This window comes from Peromyscus maniculatus, chromosome 1, assembly GCF_049852395.1.
Source record: "Peromyscus maniculatus bairdii isolate BWxNUB_F1_BW_parent chromosome 1, HU_Pman_BW_mat_3.1, whole genome shotgun sequence".
NCBI classification, from domain to species: domain Eukaryota; kingdom Metazoa; phylum Chordata; class Mammalia; order Rodentia; family Cricetidae; genus Peromyscus; species Peromyscus maniculatus.
In genome coordinates, this window is record NC_134852.1 from 33,293,929 (window position 1) to 33,309,992 (window position 16,064).

Here is a 16,064-nt window from a genome sequence, read left to right on the forward strand (position 1 = left end):
ACTCAACACAATAAGACCAGTGTCTATGCAGTATTCATATTAAGTATTAGATATAATGTAAAGAAAATTTGGTTGTGTGTTATGGGGTATAGAGTAACATGAATATTTTACTAGATTCTGAGGGTGGTCTCTCTCTCTCTCTCTCTCTCTCTCTCTCTCTCTCTCTCTCTCTCTCTCTCTCTCTCTCTCTGTGTGTGTGTGTGTGTGTGTGTGTGTGTGTGTGTGTGACTCAAACCCCTAAACTCTTTTTTTTTTTTGGTTTTTCGAGACAGGGTTTCTCTATGTAGCTTTGCGCCTTTCCTGGAACTCACTTGGTAGCTCAGGCTGGCCTTGAACTCACAGAGATCCGCCTGCCTCTGCCTCCCAAGTGCTGGGATTAAAGGAGTGCACCATCACCGCCCGGCTCTCCCTAAACTCTTAATCACTTTGCATTTCTATTTGCTATATTGACATCTATTGTTGTTATTAGTGACCGGGTCTCACAATATAATCTGGGCTGCCCTTGTACTTCTTTTTTTATTAAGAGATTTTAAATTTATTTTACACACCATCCACAGATTCCCCTGTCCTAATTCTCCAAGCCCACCAGTGTTCCCACACAATACACCCCCTATCCCCACCTCCTCCAAGGCAAGTCTCCCATGGGGAGTCAGCAGAGCCTGGTCCATTCAGTTGAGTGGACTTGTACTTCTATGCCTCCTGCTTCATGTTCTCTCTCTCTTTTGAGAAAGGTTCTCACTATGTAGCTCTAGCTAACCTGAAACTGGCTACTAAGACCAGGGTGGTTAGGAACTCATAGAGATCCAACTGTCTCTGCCTCTCATGTGCTGGGTTAAAGGCATGCAGCACTGTGCTCACCTTGCTTGTTGTTGTATCATAAGATTAACATGCATCCATCAACATGCTGGCTGTATTTGTGTCTTGAGCCATGTTTTTCTCCTTGTGACTTTGACCCATTCTGCACTCTGTTGATAAAGAAACTGCTCCCATGTCCAACACTATGGAGTAAGAAAGCAACAGAGATCACTCACCTATTATGTCCACCTGGATGGGGTCACTCTTCTTGGAACTGACTTGATTGGATACTTCACACTGATAGTCCCCGGAATGCAAACTCCTGGCAGGGACTATTTCCAGGGTGCTGTTGTCCTGGGACAGCCTCATCATATTACCGATCCTCAGACTCTGGCCTTTGAAGAGCCAATGGATTGAGATTCCAGTGTCGTTTGACAAACACTTCAGTATCACAGAGGTCAGGTCTTCGACTGTGGTGTTGGTGAATTGGATGGAGGGTTTAATCACTGGTTCTGTGAATAAACAGGGGAGGAGACCAGCTGAGAGTCCTTCACCTTCAGAGATCTCAGCCAGTTCACAGGGCCATAGAATGAAGGGGCCCTCTGCAAGATTGCATGCTCAAGATATGGTCTATAAGGAAAGAGTTGAATCTTACTCCATCCAGGATCACCCACAATAACCCTGACTCAGGAAATTTGTGTAGATACCACACTGGGAGCCTCTTCAGCCCACATGTCCAGAAATCTCATGGTGGGTGGAATGTATTTCCCAATGATTTTTGTGGGAATTCTTGCTCACATTTTCTGTGAGTGTGAACAGTCATGTCCCTCTTTTATTAAATAGCCTTTTAATTTTTATTAAAAATAATTTATCATAGTGTTAAGATGGCCTACCTAATATTAGAGATGTTAAAGGCTAGACCTCAGGACTGGGAGAAATCCCTAACTGAAGGATTTCTGTTTGCAGAAAAATTGTATTTCCTGCCCCATGGATATGGATTAAATACTACAGAGTAGAAGTGAATAATCACAGTGCTGACCACAGCCTGCCACTCTAATCCTCAGTACTGATATTTTTGAGACAGGGTCTCACTGTACAGTCTTAGCTCACTTGGCACTTGCTATGTAGATGAGGCTGAGCTCAAACTCACTATCTACCTGCCTCTCCCTCCTCAGTGCTGGCATCAAAAATGTGTGCCACCACACTCAGCTGGCATTTGTTTTTTGAACCTTGAGAAGAGTAAGCAAAAGATCATCATCAACTGTCAGTGACATGGTTCACCAGCGCTCCCAGGCACATTCTCCACCCAATCTTACCATCCCATGGAGTCAAAGCTGAGCCAGCCACCATACCCATGAGACAGGAAAAGACCTCTGAGCAGAGGTCTAGTCCCCATCTGTGGGGAATATTCTCAGCCAATTTGGAGAGTAAGAATATGAGCACAGTTGAAAGTCCTGTGTTTTCCTTGTAGGCCATGGAGGTCATAAAATGAAAATGGAGAGGACAGGAAAGCTTGTGTTAGATACAGAAAGAAATTTTCAACTTGAGGCTCTCCTAACCATGGAAAGTCCCCACATAAGCTAAGGCTTTGTAAGGCTGGCAGAACCTCCTCCTAAAAGAAATATGAGAACCAGGAAGCCATTAGTCACAGGGCTGGAGCAGGATTGGGGGAAGACTGAGTTTTGCTTGTTCTCATAGACATGGGCTGGAAATTAAATGCTACTGCACCTTCCCAGAAAACCAAAAGACTCCATTCCAAACATGGTGTTGATATTTCAGAGATCCACTTACTAAGGATCCTAATGTTTTTGGCTGTGGTCTTACTGAGGATAGTGACAGTTATAGACAAGGCCGGTATAAGATCCACTATTATTAATATTGAGATTGGGAACATAGAGCTCTTGGGAGAATGACTGGAGCTCTCCATTGACAAACCAACAGTGCTGTGCAGGTGGGTTAGCATCTGTGTGGCAGGAGATGTGAGGTTTGTTTTTCAATGGAAATGAATATTTGAGGAGCATATGATCAGGACATCTGAACCATCTGTAGCAAGGAGAATAAAATCACACATGATGTCAGCACAGGGAGGGGAAAATCTTGGACTGTAGAACGCCATAGTATCTCTTTGAGCTGTGCTTTAACATTAGTTGAGCAGGTCCTATCCAGAGCTAGGGTGTAGATTAGCAGAAGAGTACTCATTCAGCATGACAAGCCCTGATCTCTCTCAAGCACAACACACAAACATTCCCACTGCACACTTTTGTGTGCACTGAGAATGAGTCTAACATGTCCCCTGTCTCCATCACCATGAGCCTCTCTAGGCAGGAGAAGTCCCTGCAGCCCATTCAAGCTCAATGCTGTGCCTGTCCACATGTGCTTTGGCTGGCACAGGATGCCCTGGTAGCCTAGGTAAATGTATGGTAGGTCAGTGTCATAAACCCAAGGGGACTGGCATCAAGTGTGGAAGATCTAGCCCTCTGTATTTAGGCAGTTGGGGCCAGGATGAAACAGAAAATACTTACAGGTAAAGTTCAGAGAGAATGGATCACTTGGGAGTCCCTCACTGGGTTCCCGGTTCATAGGGTCCTGTGCCAGTCCTCACAACACTGAGTAAACTGAGAGTCCTATTGTCCTCAGACAGTTTTAGCCTGTCCTCTTCTGAGAGGCTTTGGTCATTTATTGTCCACAGGTAGTTTTTATTCTGAGTCTTAGGATCACACATTAATGCTACTGAGTCATTACCGTCCAAGGGATTGGAATTGTTGGTTGTGATGTTGGGCTTGGGTAGCAGTGCTGTGCTGACCACAGAGAGATGATTGTCATGTGTGGTACTTCTGATTCTTGCAAAGGCCTCTTACAACCAGAGATAGTCTCTTAACTCTCAGCTGACCCAAATCCTTAAATAATCAGGCAGGAAGCAAACTAAAGGCAGATGGAGTGGCTGAGTGCTCAGAGATAATGGGGCCTCCTGTGCTGTGTATGGAAGAAGCAAGGACTTTCTCAAGAGTGAACTGAGCTGCAGTGTTTTGTGATTGTCACACTCAAGATTTAGAATGAGAGACCTCAGTATATCTCCTGGTCCTCAGGGACCCATTTCCTGCCTTGAGACACAGGGTTCGGGTCCCTCCAGATACACTGACCTCCCCTCCTTAGTATAAACCAGAGCACTGCAAGCCTTTGCTGTTCAGGGCTGTCCTACAGACAGGTTATGATTAGTCTTCCAATTGAGCTTCCCTGAGAAACCTGACAGCCTGTGAGAGATCTCACACAGCTCAGGATCTGGCTGACATTTAGGTCCGGCTGGGCCACAGGTGGGCCATTCTTGTCAGGTGTTTGATGTTGATTGACATGAATCTGGGAGCCCCTTAAGAATCCTGAGTCTATGAAATGATCTAGAGGAGTGAAGGTCAACTACTAGGTCTCCATGGTGGGGAGGCTGGAAATGTGGTTGTGGACAGTTAGCTTGTGCCACTGATGGCCTATGTGACCCTGTCTGAATGACTGTGTTTCCTGTCTAAGTTTCCCTATAATAGGAAACATGGTGAATGATCATTGCTAGGCCTGTAAGTTAACCTTAAATGTGAACAATGTCCTGACCTTCCACCAGGCAGTGTCTACTAGTATTTGCCTGCAGGAAATAATCCCTGGACTGGGGATGGAGAGATGGCTCAGGGGATAAGAGCACTGGCTGCTATTCTAGAGGTCCTGAGTTCAATTTCCAGCAAACATATGGTTGCTTACAACCATCTGTAATGAGATATGGTGTCCCTTTCTGGTGTGCAGGCAGAGCACTGTATAAATAATAAATAAATACATACATACATACATACATACATACATAAGGCTAAACTGGCTGTGGGAAGGAAACACAGAGGAGCTGTTGGTAGCAATATGTAAATATCATATTGGAAAGATGAGTGGGTTCAAAGTAACCCATAGAGAATTGTAGTCAATGGCAGTGTATATTTCAGAGTAGCCAAGAAACATTTCCAATGTCTCACCATAACAAATGGGAGATAAAGCCGGTTGGTGGTGGTGGAGGCAGCAGCGGCAGCACAAACCTTTAATCCCAGTGCTCAGGAGGCAGAGGCAGGAGGATCTCTGTGAGTTCCAGACTAGCCTGCTCTACAAAGCAATTTCCAGGAAGGTGCAAAGCTACACAGAGAAACCCTGTCTCAAAAAACCAAAAAGGAAAAAAGGAAAAAAGAAATGCGTATGGGCCAGGAATGGTGGTGCACACCTGCAATCCCAGTACTCTGAGAATTTGGCGCTAGCCAGCCGGGAGTATATAGTGAGACCCTGTCTCACAACCAAAACAAAAACATGCTTAACACCAGTAGTCATTGTAAAAATGCACATGATTGGCCAACCTAAACTGTACATTCTTAAGGATAAGTCATATATAAATTATAAGCTATTAAAGATTGTTATTAGGATACAAGTTAAAGCTTGATCATCTTATAAATGATCAAATTCTCTATACAAAACTATGTTTAGAAACAGGCTAAATATGCTGAATATTAATAGAATAAATTCCTTACCTTACCCCTGACATTTTAAAAAAGTTTAAGCTCCCCACTTTAAACTATACCATGCCTCTTACTGCCAGGGTTTAGTCAAATTATACTTTGAGATCATTTAGATATGTCCATTCACCAGGTCTGAAGATAATTTGCCTTGCTATCTAATTTCAAATGAAACATAGCTCACCCAAGAGATTTCAAAAGGGCCTTTTACTGTTCCTTCATTAAAAGAAATTCACTTTACATTGGCTGTTCTCAATAATCAATCACCTATGTCTCCTGACTAATTAAATACATAGATGCTTTTGGATGTAAACTTTTTATAAGGGTATAAAAGTTTAGATATAGAGACTGTTTAGGAAAGTTAAAAAATAACTTATGATATATGAATTGCCAGTTATTGGATAGATAAATATAACATATAAACATCGAGATATATATAAATAATACCCAAGTCTCAGTAATTAACCTATAGATACTGAGGATATATGCCTAAAATATATCTATGGATAATGTTTTTATTGAGAGCTGAGATATATAGGCTTTAGAAATAGACTTATGTATGCATTAATAGAGGTGTCTACAGACGTCCCCCAGAAGGAACACTGGGACTAATAATAGGCCGTAGCTCCTCCGCTGTACAAGGAAATAATAATTTTCCCAGGAATGATTGATCCTGACTTTGCTGGGGAAATTAAGATTATTTTAAACCTCCTACAAAACCAATTCAGATTCTACAGGGCAGCACATAAAGGAGCTGCCAGTTTGGATTCTAATGTTATGGTCTTCTGGGTTCAGGAAATTAAATAGTATAGACCAACTAAACACTTAAAATACAGGGAAAGAAAATAATTCACTTGCTACACATAAGCATAGACATTTCTTACATTTCAGAAATTCATTTGCCAAGTACTTAAAACGACTATTACTCCTTCATCTCTTTTAGGTCTAGGTCAAGCTAATATTGTAACCAAAAGCTCAGAAATATTAAAATGGTCAGACAGATAATATTATGGCACATTCTGCCCACAGGTCATCCCCTTTTTACCTAACACTCTGTGGGGAAGAGACATACTGCAATTAATTGGTGTATCATTAATCTCTGCTATGGACTAATATCAGCTCAAATGTTATAGATGAATGTTTAACTTAAAAGAACTTGGGTGAACAAACCAAAGGCATAATTGAGCCCATTATTCCAGAAATTATAAATGACAGACAAGGCCTAGGGTATCAAAATTTATCCAAGGGGCCACTGTTGACTGCTGACCCCACTACATGGAAATCTGATGATCCTATCTGGGTTAAACAATGGATTTTGAATGCTGACAGAATTGTAGCTGCTACTTGTCTGGTGGAAGAGAAGCTTAAAAATAGGGCATATAAAGCCTCTCACCAGCCCTTGAGTCACTCCAGTATTTGTTGATTAGAAAAAAATCAGGCTTACAGGCTGTTACAAGACCTTAAAAAATTAAATGACTTTATTGGAGCCAAGGTGATCTACACAGCCTGGCTTGCCATCTCCCACAGGTACCCCTAGAATTCAAAATATAATTGTCATAGACTTACAAGATTGCTTCTTCACCATACCTCCTCACCCTATAGATCATCAGCCTTTCACTTTTAGCTTGCCTTCTAACCCTGACACAATGGAAGTCAAAAGCTGACATGCAGAGCAGGAAATTTATTGAGCTGAGTTCCTCATCATATATACAGGTTAACTATCAGAACTGTTAATGACAGTTTCCTCACAGTCCCCCAAACCAATCATAATATATATGTACATATATATTGCAATACATTTATTGTGCAGGTGATATTATATTTATATCAAACTATAAAACTTATGATTCTGTGAGACTGCAACTGTTCCCTGAAACAGAGCCCACCAGCACCCGATCAGACTAAGAAGTGAGTATCCTAAGAAGTCTTTATCCTCATACTCGAACATCCCAGCCCCTAGGCTTTGGACCCAGGGTCACAACCCTGTGCCCCAACACCACTACCCATTGCAGTCCCAGTTACAGGCCAGTTGGCAGGCAGACCTCCAGCAGACAAGTCAGATTACCACCAACCCCCATCAGACCTTGTAACCCAAAAGTCCCACCTCCCCCAAATCCCACCCACCCTCCAAGACTGCAACTGTTCCCTCAGACAGAGCCTGCCAGCACCCGATTGGACTAAGAGGTGAGTCTTAGTCAAAGGTGGGGCCTGGGGTCACAACCCTGAGCCCCCACACCACCACCCATTGCAGTACCAGTCTAAAGCCAATAGGCAGACCTCCTGTAGACAGGTCAGATTACCACCAACCCCCATCAGACCTTGTAACCCAAAAGTCTCACCTCCCCCAAATCCCACCCACCCTCCGAGACTGCAGCTGTTCCCTGAGACAGCCCGCCAGCACCCGATTGGACTAAGAGGTGAGTCTTTATCCTCATACCAAAACACACCAGCCACAAGCCCCACTCTGTACTGGTATCATTTCCTTAGTTATGATAAGAATTAAGCTAGGTATGAAACCTTAGACTCACAAATATAAAATAGATAGGATATCTTGTTTAATTTTGCCAAATATAAATAGACTAGATGTTATAAATAGACTAGATATTGTAACTGTAATTCTTGCTTGATAATTGTTTTGTTATATGTAATTTTACAATGTTAAAGTTAAAACCTTCCTTTTGGGAAAATAAAGGGGGAAGTGCTGTGGATGATTGATTGCTAGATAAAATGCTTCTTGGCCAGTAGCCAGGCAGGAAGTATACTCGGGACTAACAGAGAGGATAACTGAGAGAACAGGAAGGCAGAGGGAGACACTGCCAGCTACTGCCATGACAAGCAGCATGTGAAGATGCCAGTAAGCCATGAGCCACATGGCAAGGTATAGATTTATAGAAAAGGATTAACTTAAGATATAAGAACAGTTAACAAGAAGCCTGAGCTATTAGGCCAAACAGTTTAAATAATATAAGTGTCTGTGTGTTTATTTTATAAGTGGGCTGTCAGACTGGTGGAACTTTCAAGACCGGGAGAGAAATCTCTCCAGCTATAAACTTCAAAGACAGACACTACCTCAGAATAAAAGGCTGGGAAAAGACTTTCCAATCAAATGGATTTAAGAAGCAAGCTGGTGTAGCTATCTAATAAAATAGACTTCAAACTAAAATCAATCAAAGAGATCGGGAAGGACATTACATATTTATCACAGGGAAAATCTGACAAGATGAAGTCTCAATTCTGAATATTTATGCTCCAAATACAAGGGCACCCACATTTGTAAAATAAACATTACTAAAGCTTAAATCACACATCAAACCCCATACACTAGTAGTGGGAGACTTCAACACCTCACTCTCACCAATGGACAGGTCTGCCAGACAGAAACTTAACAGAGAAATAAGGAAATTAACAGACATTATATCTCAAATGGAATAGATATCTATAGAATATACCACCCTAACACAAGAGAATATACCTTCTTCTCAGCACCCATGGAACCTTCTCTAAAACTGACCACATGCTTGGTCACAAAGCAAATCTCAACAGATACAAGAATTGAAAGATGTTGATCCTGTATCTTATCAGACCACCATGGCTTAAAGTTATATTTGAACAACAACAAAAAATTAGTGTCTACAATCTCATGGAAACTGAATAATGCTCAAGTGAATCACCAATGGGCCAAGGAGGAAACAAAAAGAATTAAAGACTTCCTTAGAATTCAATGAAAATGAATGTACAACATACCCAAACTTATGGACACTATGAAAGCAGTGCTAAGAGGAAAATTCATAGTACTAAATGCCCACATAAAGAAGTTGGAGAAATCTCACACTAGTGATTTAACAGCACTCCTGAAAGCTCTAGAACAAAAAGAAGCAAAGCCTTGCCCACAGTCAGGACAAATCTCTGTCACCCACCAGTCCCACAGCCACTCAGACCCAACCAAGTAAACACACAGACTTACATTGCTTACAAACTGTATGGCCGTGGCAGGCTTCTTGCTAACTGTTCTTATAGCTTAAATTAATCCATTTCCATAAATCTATACCTTGCCACGTGGCTTGTGGTTTACCGGTGTCTTCACATGCAGCTTGTCATGGTGGTGACTGGCAGTTTCTCTGACTCAGCCTTCCACTTCCCAGAATTCTTCTCCTTCTTGTCCCGCCTATACTTCCTCCTGCCTGGCCACTGGCCAATCAGTGTTTTATTGATTGACAAATCAGAGCAACAGATTTGACATACAGACCATCCCACAACACACATGGGAGGAATAGATGCCGGCATATAATCAAATCGAGGGCTGAAATCAATAAAATGGAAACAAAGAGAACAATACAAAGAATCAATAAAACAAAGAGTTGGTTCTTTGAGAATATTAACAAGATAGACAAGCCCTTGTACAAAGTAATCAAAAGGTTAAGAGAGAGCATCCTTATAAACAAAATCAGAAATGAAAAGGGATATATAACAACAAACAATGAGGAAATCTAGAGAATCATCAGGTCTTACTTCAAAAACCTGTAGTCCACATAATTGGAAAATTTAAAAGAAATGGACAATTTTCTCCATAGGTACCATATACCGAATTAAATCAAGACCAGACAAGCAATTTAAATAGACCTATAACCTTTAAAGAAATAGAAACAGTCATTAAAATCTTCCAACCAGAAAGAGTCCAGGACCAGATGATTTCAGCACAGAATTCTACAAGATTTTCAAATAAGTGCTAATACCAATACTCTTCAAATTGTTCCACATGGTGGAAACAGAAGGAATATTGTCAAACTCTTTTTATGAGGCTATAGTTACCCTTGATACACAAAGATGCAACAAAGAAAGAGAATTGCAGACCAATCTCCCTCATAAACATTGATACAAAAATACTCAATAAAACACTGGCAAACTGAATTCAAGAACACAGCAAAAAAAAATTATCCACCATGATCAAGTAGACTTCATTCCAGATGCAAGGATGGTTCAACATAAAAAATCTGTCAATGTAATCCACCACATAAACAAACTGAAAGAAAAATCCACATGATCATCTCATTAGATGCTGAAAAAGCCATTGATAAAATCCAAAACCCCTTATGGCAAAGGTTTTGAAAAGATCAGAAATACAAGGAACATTCCTAAACATAATAAAGGCAATTTACAGCAAGCCAACACCTACGATCAAATTAAATGGAGAGAAACTCAAAGCGATTCCACTAAAATCAGGAAGAAGACAAGGCTGGCCACTCTCACCATATTTATACAATATAGTACTCAAAGTTCTAGCTAGAACAATAAGAAAAAAGAAGATCAAGGGGATACAAATTGGAGAGGAAGAAATCAAACTTTCCCTATTTGCAGAAGATACCATATTATACAAAAGTGACCCTGAAATTTCTACCAGAAAACTCCTACAGCTGATAAACACCTTCCCACCTTGCTTGGGAAGACTAATTGGGTGAGCTGAAGTGTCAGGATCTTAGCAAGTGTTCTTTCCACCTCACTGTGTTTCTAGGTTCTGTCTCCCTTTCCTTCCAATCTCCAGATTCCATCAATTTCTTCCAAGCAATCATGTGAAGCTATGGCAAGGTGAGACAGGGAGTGCTACACAGAGACATTGGGATAGACAATGAATTGAAGGTGCCCAATTATGGGGTGCTAAACATATCTGTAGATGACATGAACTTGTTCATAGAAAATCCTTAATATTCTACAGAAAGTTCTCAGAACTAAATGAGCAAAACTAGTAAATTTGTTGGCTAATGAAATGAACAAGCACAAGCGAGCCATATTTCTGTATACTACTATTGACCATGAGCAATTGGATTTTCGTTTTTTCCTGACAAAAGTGGAGCTTGGACATAGGGCCTCATGCGTGCCTGGCAAGTGTTCAGCCCCTGAGCAATAGTCCCAGCCTTAACAGTGAACAATTGGAAAGGAAATGAAGAAAGTATTTATTTATGAAAGCACCCAAAAGAATAAAATACTTAGAATTAGCCGGGAGGTGGTGGTGCACGCCTTTAATCCCAGCACTTGGGAGGCAGAGCCAGGCGGATCTTTGTGAGTTCGAGGCCAGCCTGGGCTACAGATCGAGATCCAGGAAAGGTGCAAAGCTACATAGAGAAACCCTGTCTCAAAAAACCAAAAAAAAAAAAAAACTTAGAATTAACTCCACCAAGGAGATAAAAGACTTGCACTCAGAAAACTACCAAATAAGAGATGATGAAAGAAGACAAGAAATGACAGCCATTGGGGTTGATGGGTTGGAAGACTTAATCTCATTATTATTCTTGTTCTGCAGTACTGGGATTGAACCCAGGGCTTTGTGCATGGTAAGCAATGCACTACCACTGAACTGTACTCTAAGCTCTGCCTTCTATTCTTTTATTTAGAAACAGGATGTCACTAAATTAATCAGGCTGGCCTTGAATTGGTTGTGGTAGGCACTCTTAGAACTTGATACTCTTGCCTCAACTTCTTGAGTGGCTGGATTTATAGGCATGAGCCAGCTTGCCTGAAAGACTTGTTTTAATAAATGAGAATATCCCTGAATGTAGTCTATCAGTTCTATGCACATCAGATCCAAACCCCAGTGGCATTTTGCACAGAAATAGCAAAGTCTATTCTAGCTGTCCTGAAACTCACTATATAGATCAAGCTGGCCTCAAACTCCCAGAGTTCCACCTATCTCTGCTCCCAAGAGCTGGGGTTAGAGGCAAGCACCACCCTACCTGGCTTTAGAAGTATCTTGGAAAAAACAAGAATAAAATTGCAGGGCATCCTACATGATTTCATAATTTTAGTACAAAGCTGCAACAATCAAAATAGTCTATTGCTGACATAAAGGCAGACATACAGATCAGTGAAATAGAATTGGGAACCCCAGAATTGCTCATGCACACTGTCCATGAATAAATTAAAGATTAGCTAACATTATCAATATCTGTGTTTATGGGGCACAGTTTTGCAAATATATTATAATGTATGTCTTATATGAGCAGTTGGCATATCCAGCATTTCATCTGTCACTTTTTATGTTTGTTAAAAACATTCATTTCTGCTAGCACTTTTGAATTAATTGGTGTGAAACAGAGTTGTCCTATTGAATTACAGAAATTGGAAGGCATTCTTGCTGTTCTTTTGACCCTCTGTGACCAGATGAGTTTTGATTAGGCGGCTAAGACTGCACAATGTTGGAAGAATAAACAGTTAAGCAAGGGATGTTTGGAAGATGTGATATCCAGGTAAAAGAATGAAGTTAAGCCTTCACCTAACAACATATACAAATCAACTCTACATGGATCAAAGACCTAAAATGGATCAGAGCTGAAAGTCATCAGACTTTTAAGAGACAGGATTAGAGCACCTTGTAATTAGATTTCAAATGTTTTCTTTGTTATGATTACAGATGCATCATATGGGCCTTTTGGCTGCTTATATACCACTTGCATGTTTTGTACATGAGGAAGACAGAAGAGGGTGTTGATTTCCTGGGAACTTGAGTTAGAGACAGTAATAAGATGTCATGTGGGTGCTGGGAATTGAACTCCTGTCCTTTGAAGAGGTTTTGGGCTCTTAAATATTGAGCTATATCTCTAGTCTCATAAACTACACACACACACACACACACACACACACACACACACACACACACACACACACACACAGTTACCAGAAAAAAGAGCGTTGTGCAAGGAGGTCATGCTGTCAATGTTAGCATGAAGATAAGAAACTCAGTAACTGGGCCACAAAGATGGCTCAGTTGGGAAGAGTGCCTGCTGTAGCTACACCCCCAACTGTCACACAGAAATAAATGCACAAACAAATGTGGGCCAGTGAAATGGCTTAGCAGATAAAGAGCTGGTTCACCCACCTAAGTTCAATACCCTGTCCCTGGAGAACTGGCATCCACAAACTGTCCCCTGAACCCCACACATTGGTGTGGGACATGCATACAAAATGAAAATATGCAAATGTAGTAAAAAAGTCATTATAGGCCCTTTCTTCTATGGATTTTATATTTATGGATCAAAACCAAGGAAACAAACTACTTGGAAAAGCATGTCTACATTGAAAAATGTATTGTTTCCTCCTGTCTTGTCCTGTACTCAACACAATAAGACCAGTGTCTATGCAGTATTTATACTAGGTATTGAAAATAATCTAAAGAAGTTTTGAATGTGTGTGCGGGGATGGTTGTGGTGGTGTACAGGAACATGAATATTTTATTACATTCTGAGGGTTGACTGTGTGTCTCTGACTCAGACACTAAACTCTTAATCACTTTGCATTTGTATTTGCTATATTGACATTTATTGTTATTATTGACAGGATCTCACAATGTAATCTGGGCTAACCTGGTATTTCTTTTTTTTTATACAGAGATTTTCTATTCATTTTACATATCAACCACAGATTCCCCTGTCCTGACTCCTCCCACCCCAAAGCGTTCCCCTCCAATCCACCTCCAATTCCCACCTCCTCCAAGGCAAGGTCTCCTATGGGGAGTCAGCAGAGCCTGGTCCATTCAGTTGAGTGGCCTTGTACTTCTATGCCTCCTGTTTTGTGCTCTCTCTTTTTTGAGTAGGGTCTCACTATGTAGCTCTGGCTAACCTGAAACTGGCTACAAAGACCATAGTGGTTGGGAACTCATAGAGATCCAACTTTCTCTGCCTCTGGTGTGCTGGGGTTAATGGCATGCAGAATGGTGCTAAGCTTCCTTGATGTGTTATCATGAGATTAACATGCATCCATCACCAAGCTGACTGTATTTGTAACTTGAACCATGTTTTTCCCCCTGTGACTTTTACCCATTCTGCACTCTGATGATAAAGAAACTGCCCCCATCCCCAACACTATGGAGTAAGAGGGGAACAGAGGTCACTCACCTATTATGTCCAGCTGGATGGGGTCACTTTTCATGGAACCGAGTGGATTAGATACATGACAGTGATAGTCCCCGGAATCCTCCTTCCTAGCAGGGATTATTTCGAGGGTTCTGTTGTTCTGGGCCAGTCGCATCCTATTCATGTTATTCATACTCTGGCCTTTGACGAACCACTGAATGGAGTTATCATTGTCATTTGTCGGGCAATTCAGGAACACAGAGACAAGGTCGTTGCCTATGATTTGGTTGACTTGGATGCAGGGTTTAGTCACTGGATCTGTGGATAAAAAAAGGATATGGCCAGCTGAGAGTCAGTCACCCTCAGAGATCTCAGACTGCTCCCAGGATCCATAGAATGAAGTGGCCCTCTGCAAGATCACATCGTTGGGTTGAAGATGTGGTCTGCAAGAAGAGAGCTCAATCTTACTCCATCAAGATCACTCACAGTGACACTGACTCAGGGTATTTGTATAGATTCCAAACTGGAAGCCTCTTCAACCCACCTGTCCAGAAATCTCATGGTGGGGGGAATGTATTTTCCAATAATTTTTGTGGGAATTCTTGCTCCCACTTTCTGTGAGTGTTAACAGTCAGGTCCCTCTTTTATGGAATAGCGTTATGTTTACTTTTAATTAAATAATTTGTCATGGGGTTAAGATGGCCCAGCTAATCTTAAAGGTGTTAAAGGCTCTACCTCAGGACAAGGAGAAATCCCTGACTGAAGGATTTCTGTTTGTAGAAAAAATTGTATTTCCTGCCCCACGGATATGAATTAAATACTACAGAGAAGAAGTGAATAATCACAGTTCCTACCACAGCCTGCCACTCTAATGCTCAGTACTGATAATTTTTGAGACAGGGTCTCAGAGTACAGTCCTAGATTGCTTGAATCTTGCTATGTAGACCAGGCTGGCCTCAAACTCACACTGTCTACCTGTTCTCCCTACTCAGTGCTGGCATCAAGGTATGTGCCACCACACTCAGGTGACATTGGTTTTTTGAACCTTGAGAAGAGTAAGCAAAAGATCATCATCAACTGTCAGTGACATGGTTTGCCCTGTCTCAGAACAGGGCCCCCAGACACCTTCTTCACCCACACTTTCCATCCCATGGAGTCAGAGCTGAGACAAACACCCCATCAATGAGAGAGGAGCAGAGCTGGGAGCAGAGATCCAGTCCCCATCTGTGGGGAATATTCTCCTCCAACTTGAGAATAAGAAGGTGAGCACAGTTGAAAGTCCTCGGTGTTCCTTGTAGGTCATGGAGGTCATAAAATGAAAATGGAGAGGACAGGAAAGCTTGTGTTAGGTAGAGAAAGAAATCATGACTTTGAGGCTCTCCTAACCATGCAAAGTCCCTCACAAAACCAAAGGCTTTCCAAGACTCGGAGAAGCTCCTCCTCACATTGCAAGCTCAATCCCTATCAGCCAGAAATCAGAGAACCAGGAGGCCATTAGACACAGGGATGGAGCAGGAGGCTTGCGGGAAGACTGAATTTTGATCTCATAGACATGGGCTGGAAATTAAAAGTTTCTGTACCTTCCCAGAAAGCCAAAAGACTCCACTCCAAACCTGGTGCTGATATTTCAGAGATCCACTTACTAAAGACTGTAATGTTCTTGACTGTGGTCTTACTGAGGACAGTGACAGTTATATGCGAGGCAGGTATAAGATCCACTATTATTAGTATTGATGTTGGGAATATAGAACTCTTGGGAGGATGACTGGAGCTCTCCATTGACAAACCAAGAGTACTGTGCAGGTGGGTTAGCATCTGAGTAGCAGGAGATGTAAGGTTTGTCTTTCAATGGAAATGAATATTTGAGGGGGACATGATCAGGATATCTGAACCATCTGGAGTA

The 16,064-nt window shown here is 41.5% G+C and overlaps 2 protein-coding genes across 3 annotated transcripts in view; both read right to left on the bottom strand.

Moving 5' to 3' along the window:
* LOC102906027 (CEA cell adhesion molecule 1) overlaps window positions 1-16,064 on the bottom strand; it is a 249,585-nt gene that overhangs the window by 106,441 nt on the left and 127,080 nt on the right. The gene's annotated exons all lie outside the window — the stretch shown is intronic.
* LOC143273860 (cell adhesion molecule CEACAM1-like) overlaps window positions 1-16,064 on the bottom strand; it is a 71,322-nt gene that overhangs the window by 52,809 nt on the left and 2,449 nt on the right. The window contains exons 2-3 of the mRNA XM_076574211.1: window positions 14,204-14,479; window positions 1,032-1,307 (exon numbers count right to left, since the gene is read on the bottom strand). Coding sequence (XP_076430326.1) covers window positions 1,032-1,307; window positions 14,204-14,354 — 427 coding nt within the window. The 5' untranslated portion in view covers window positions 14,355-14,479. The remainder of the gene's footprint in view (window positions 1-1,031; window positions 1,308-14,203; window positions 14,480-16,064) is intronic.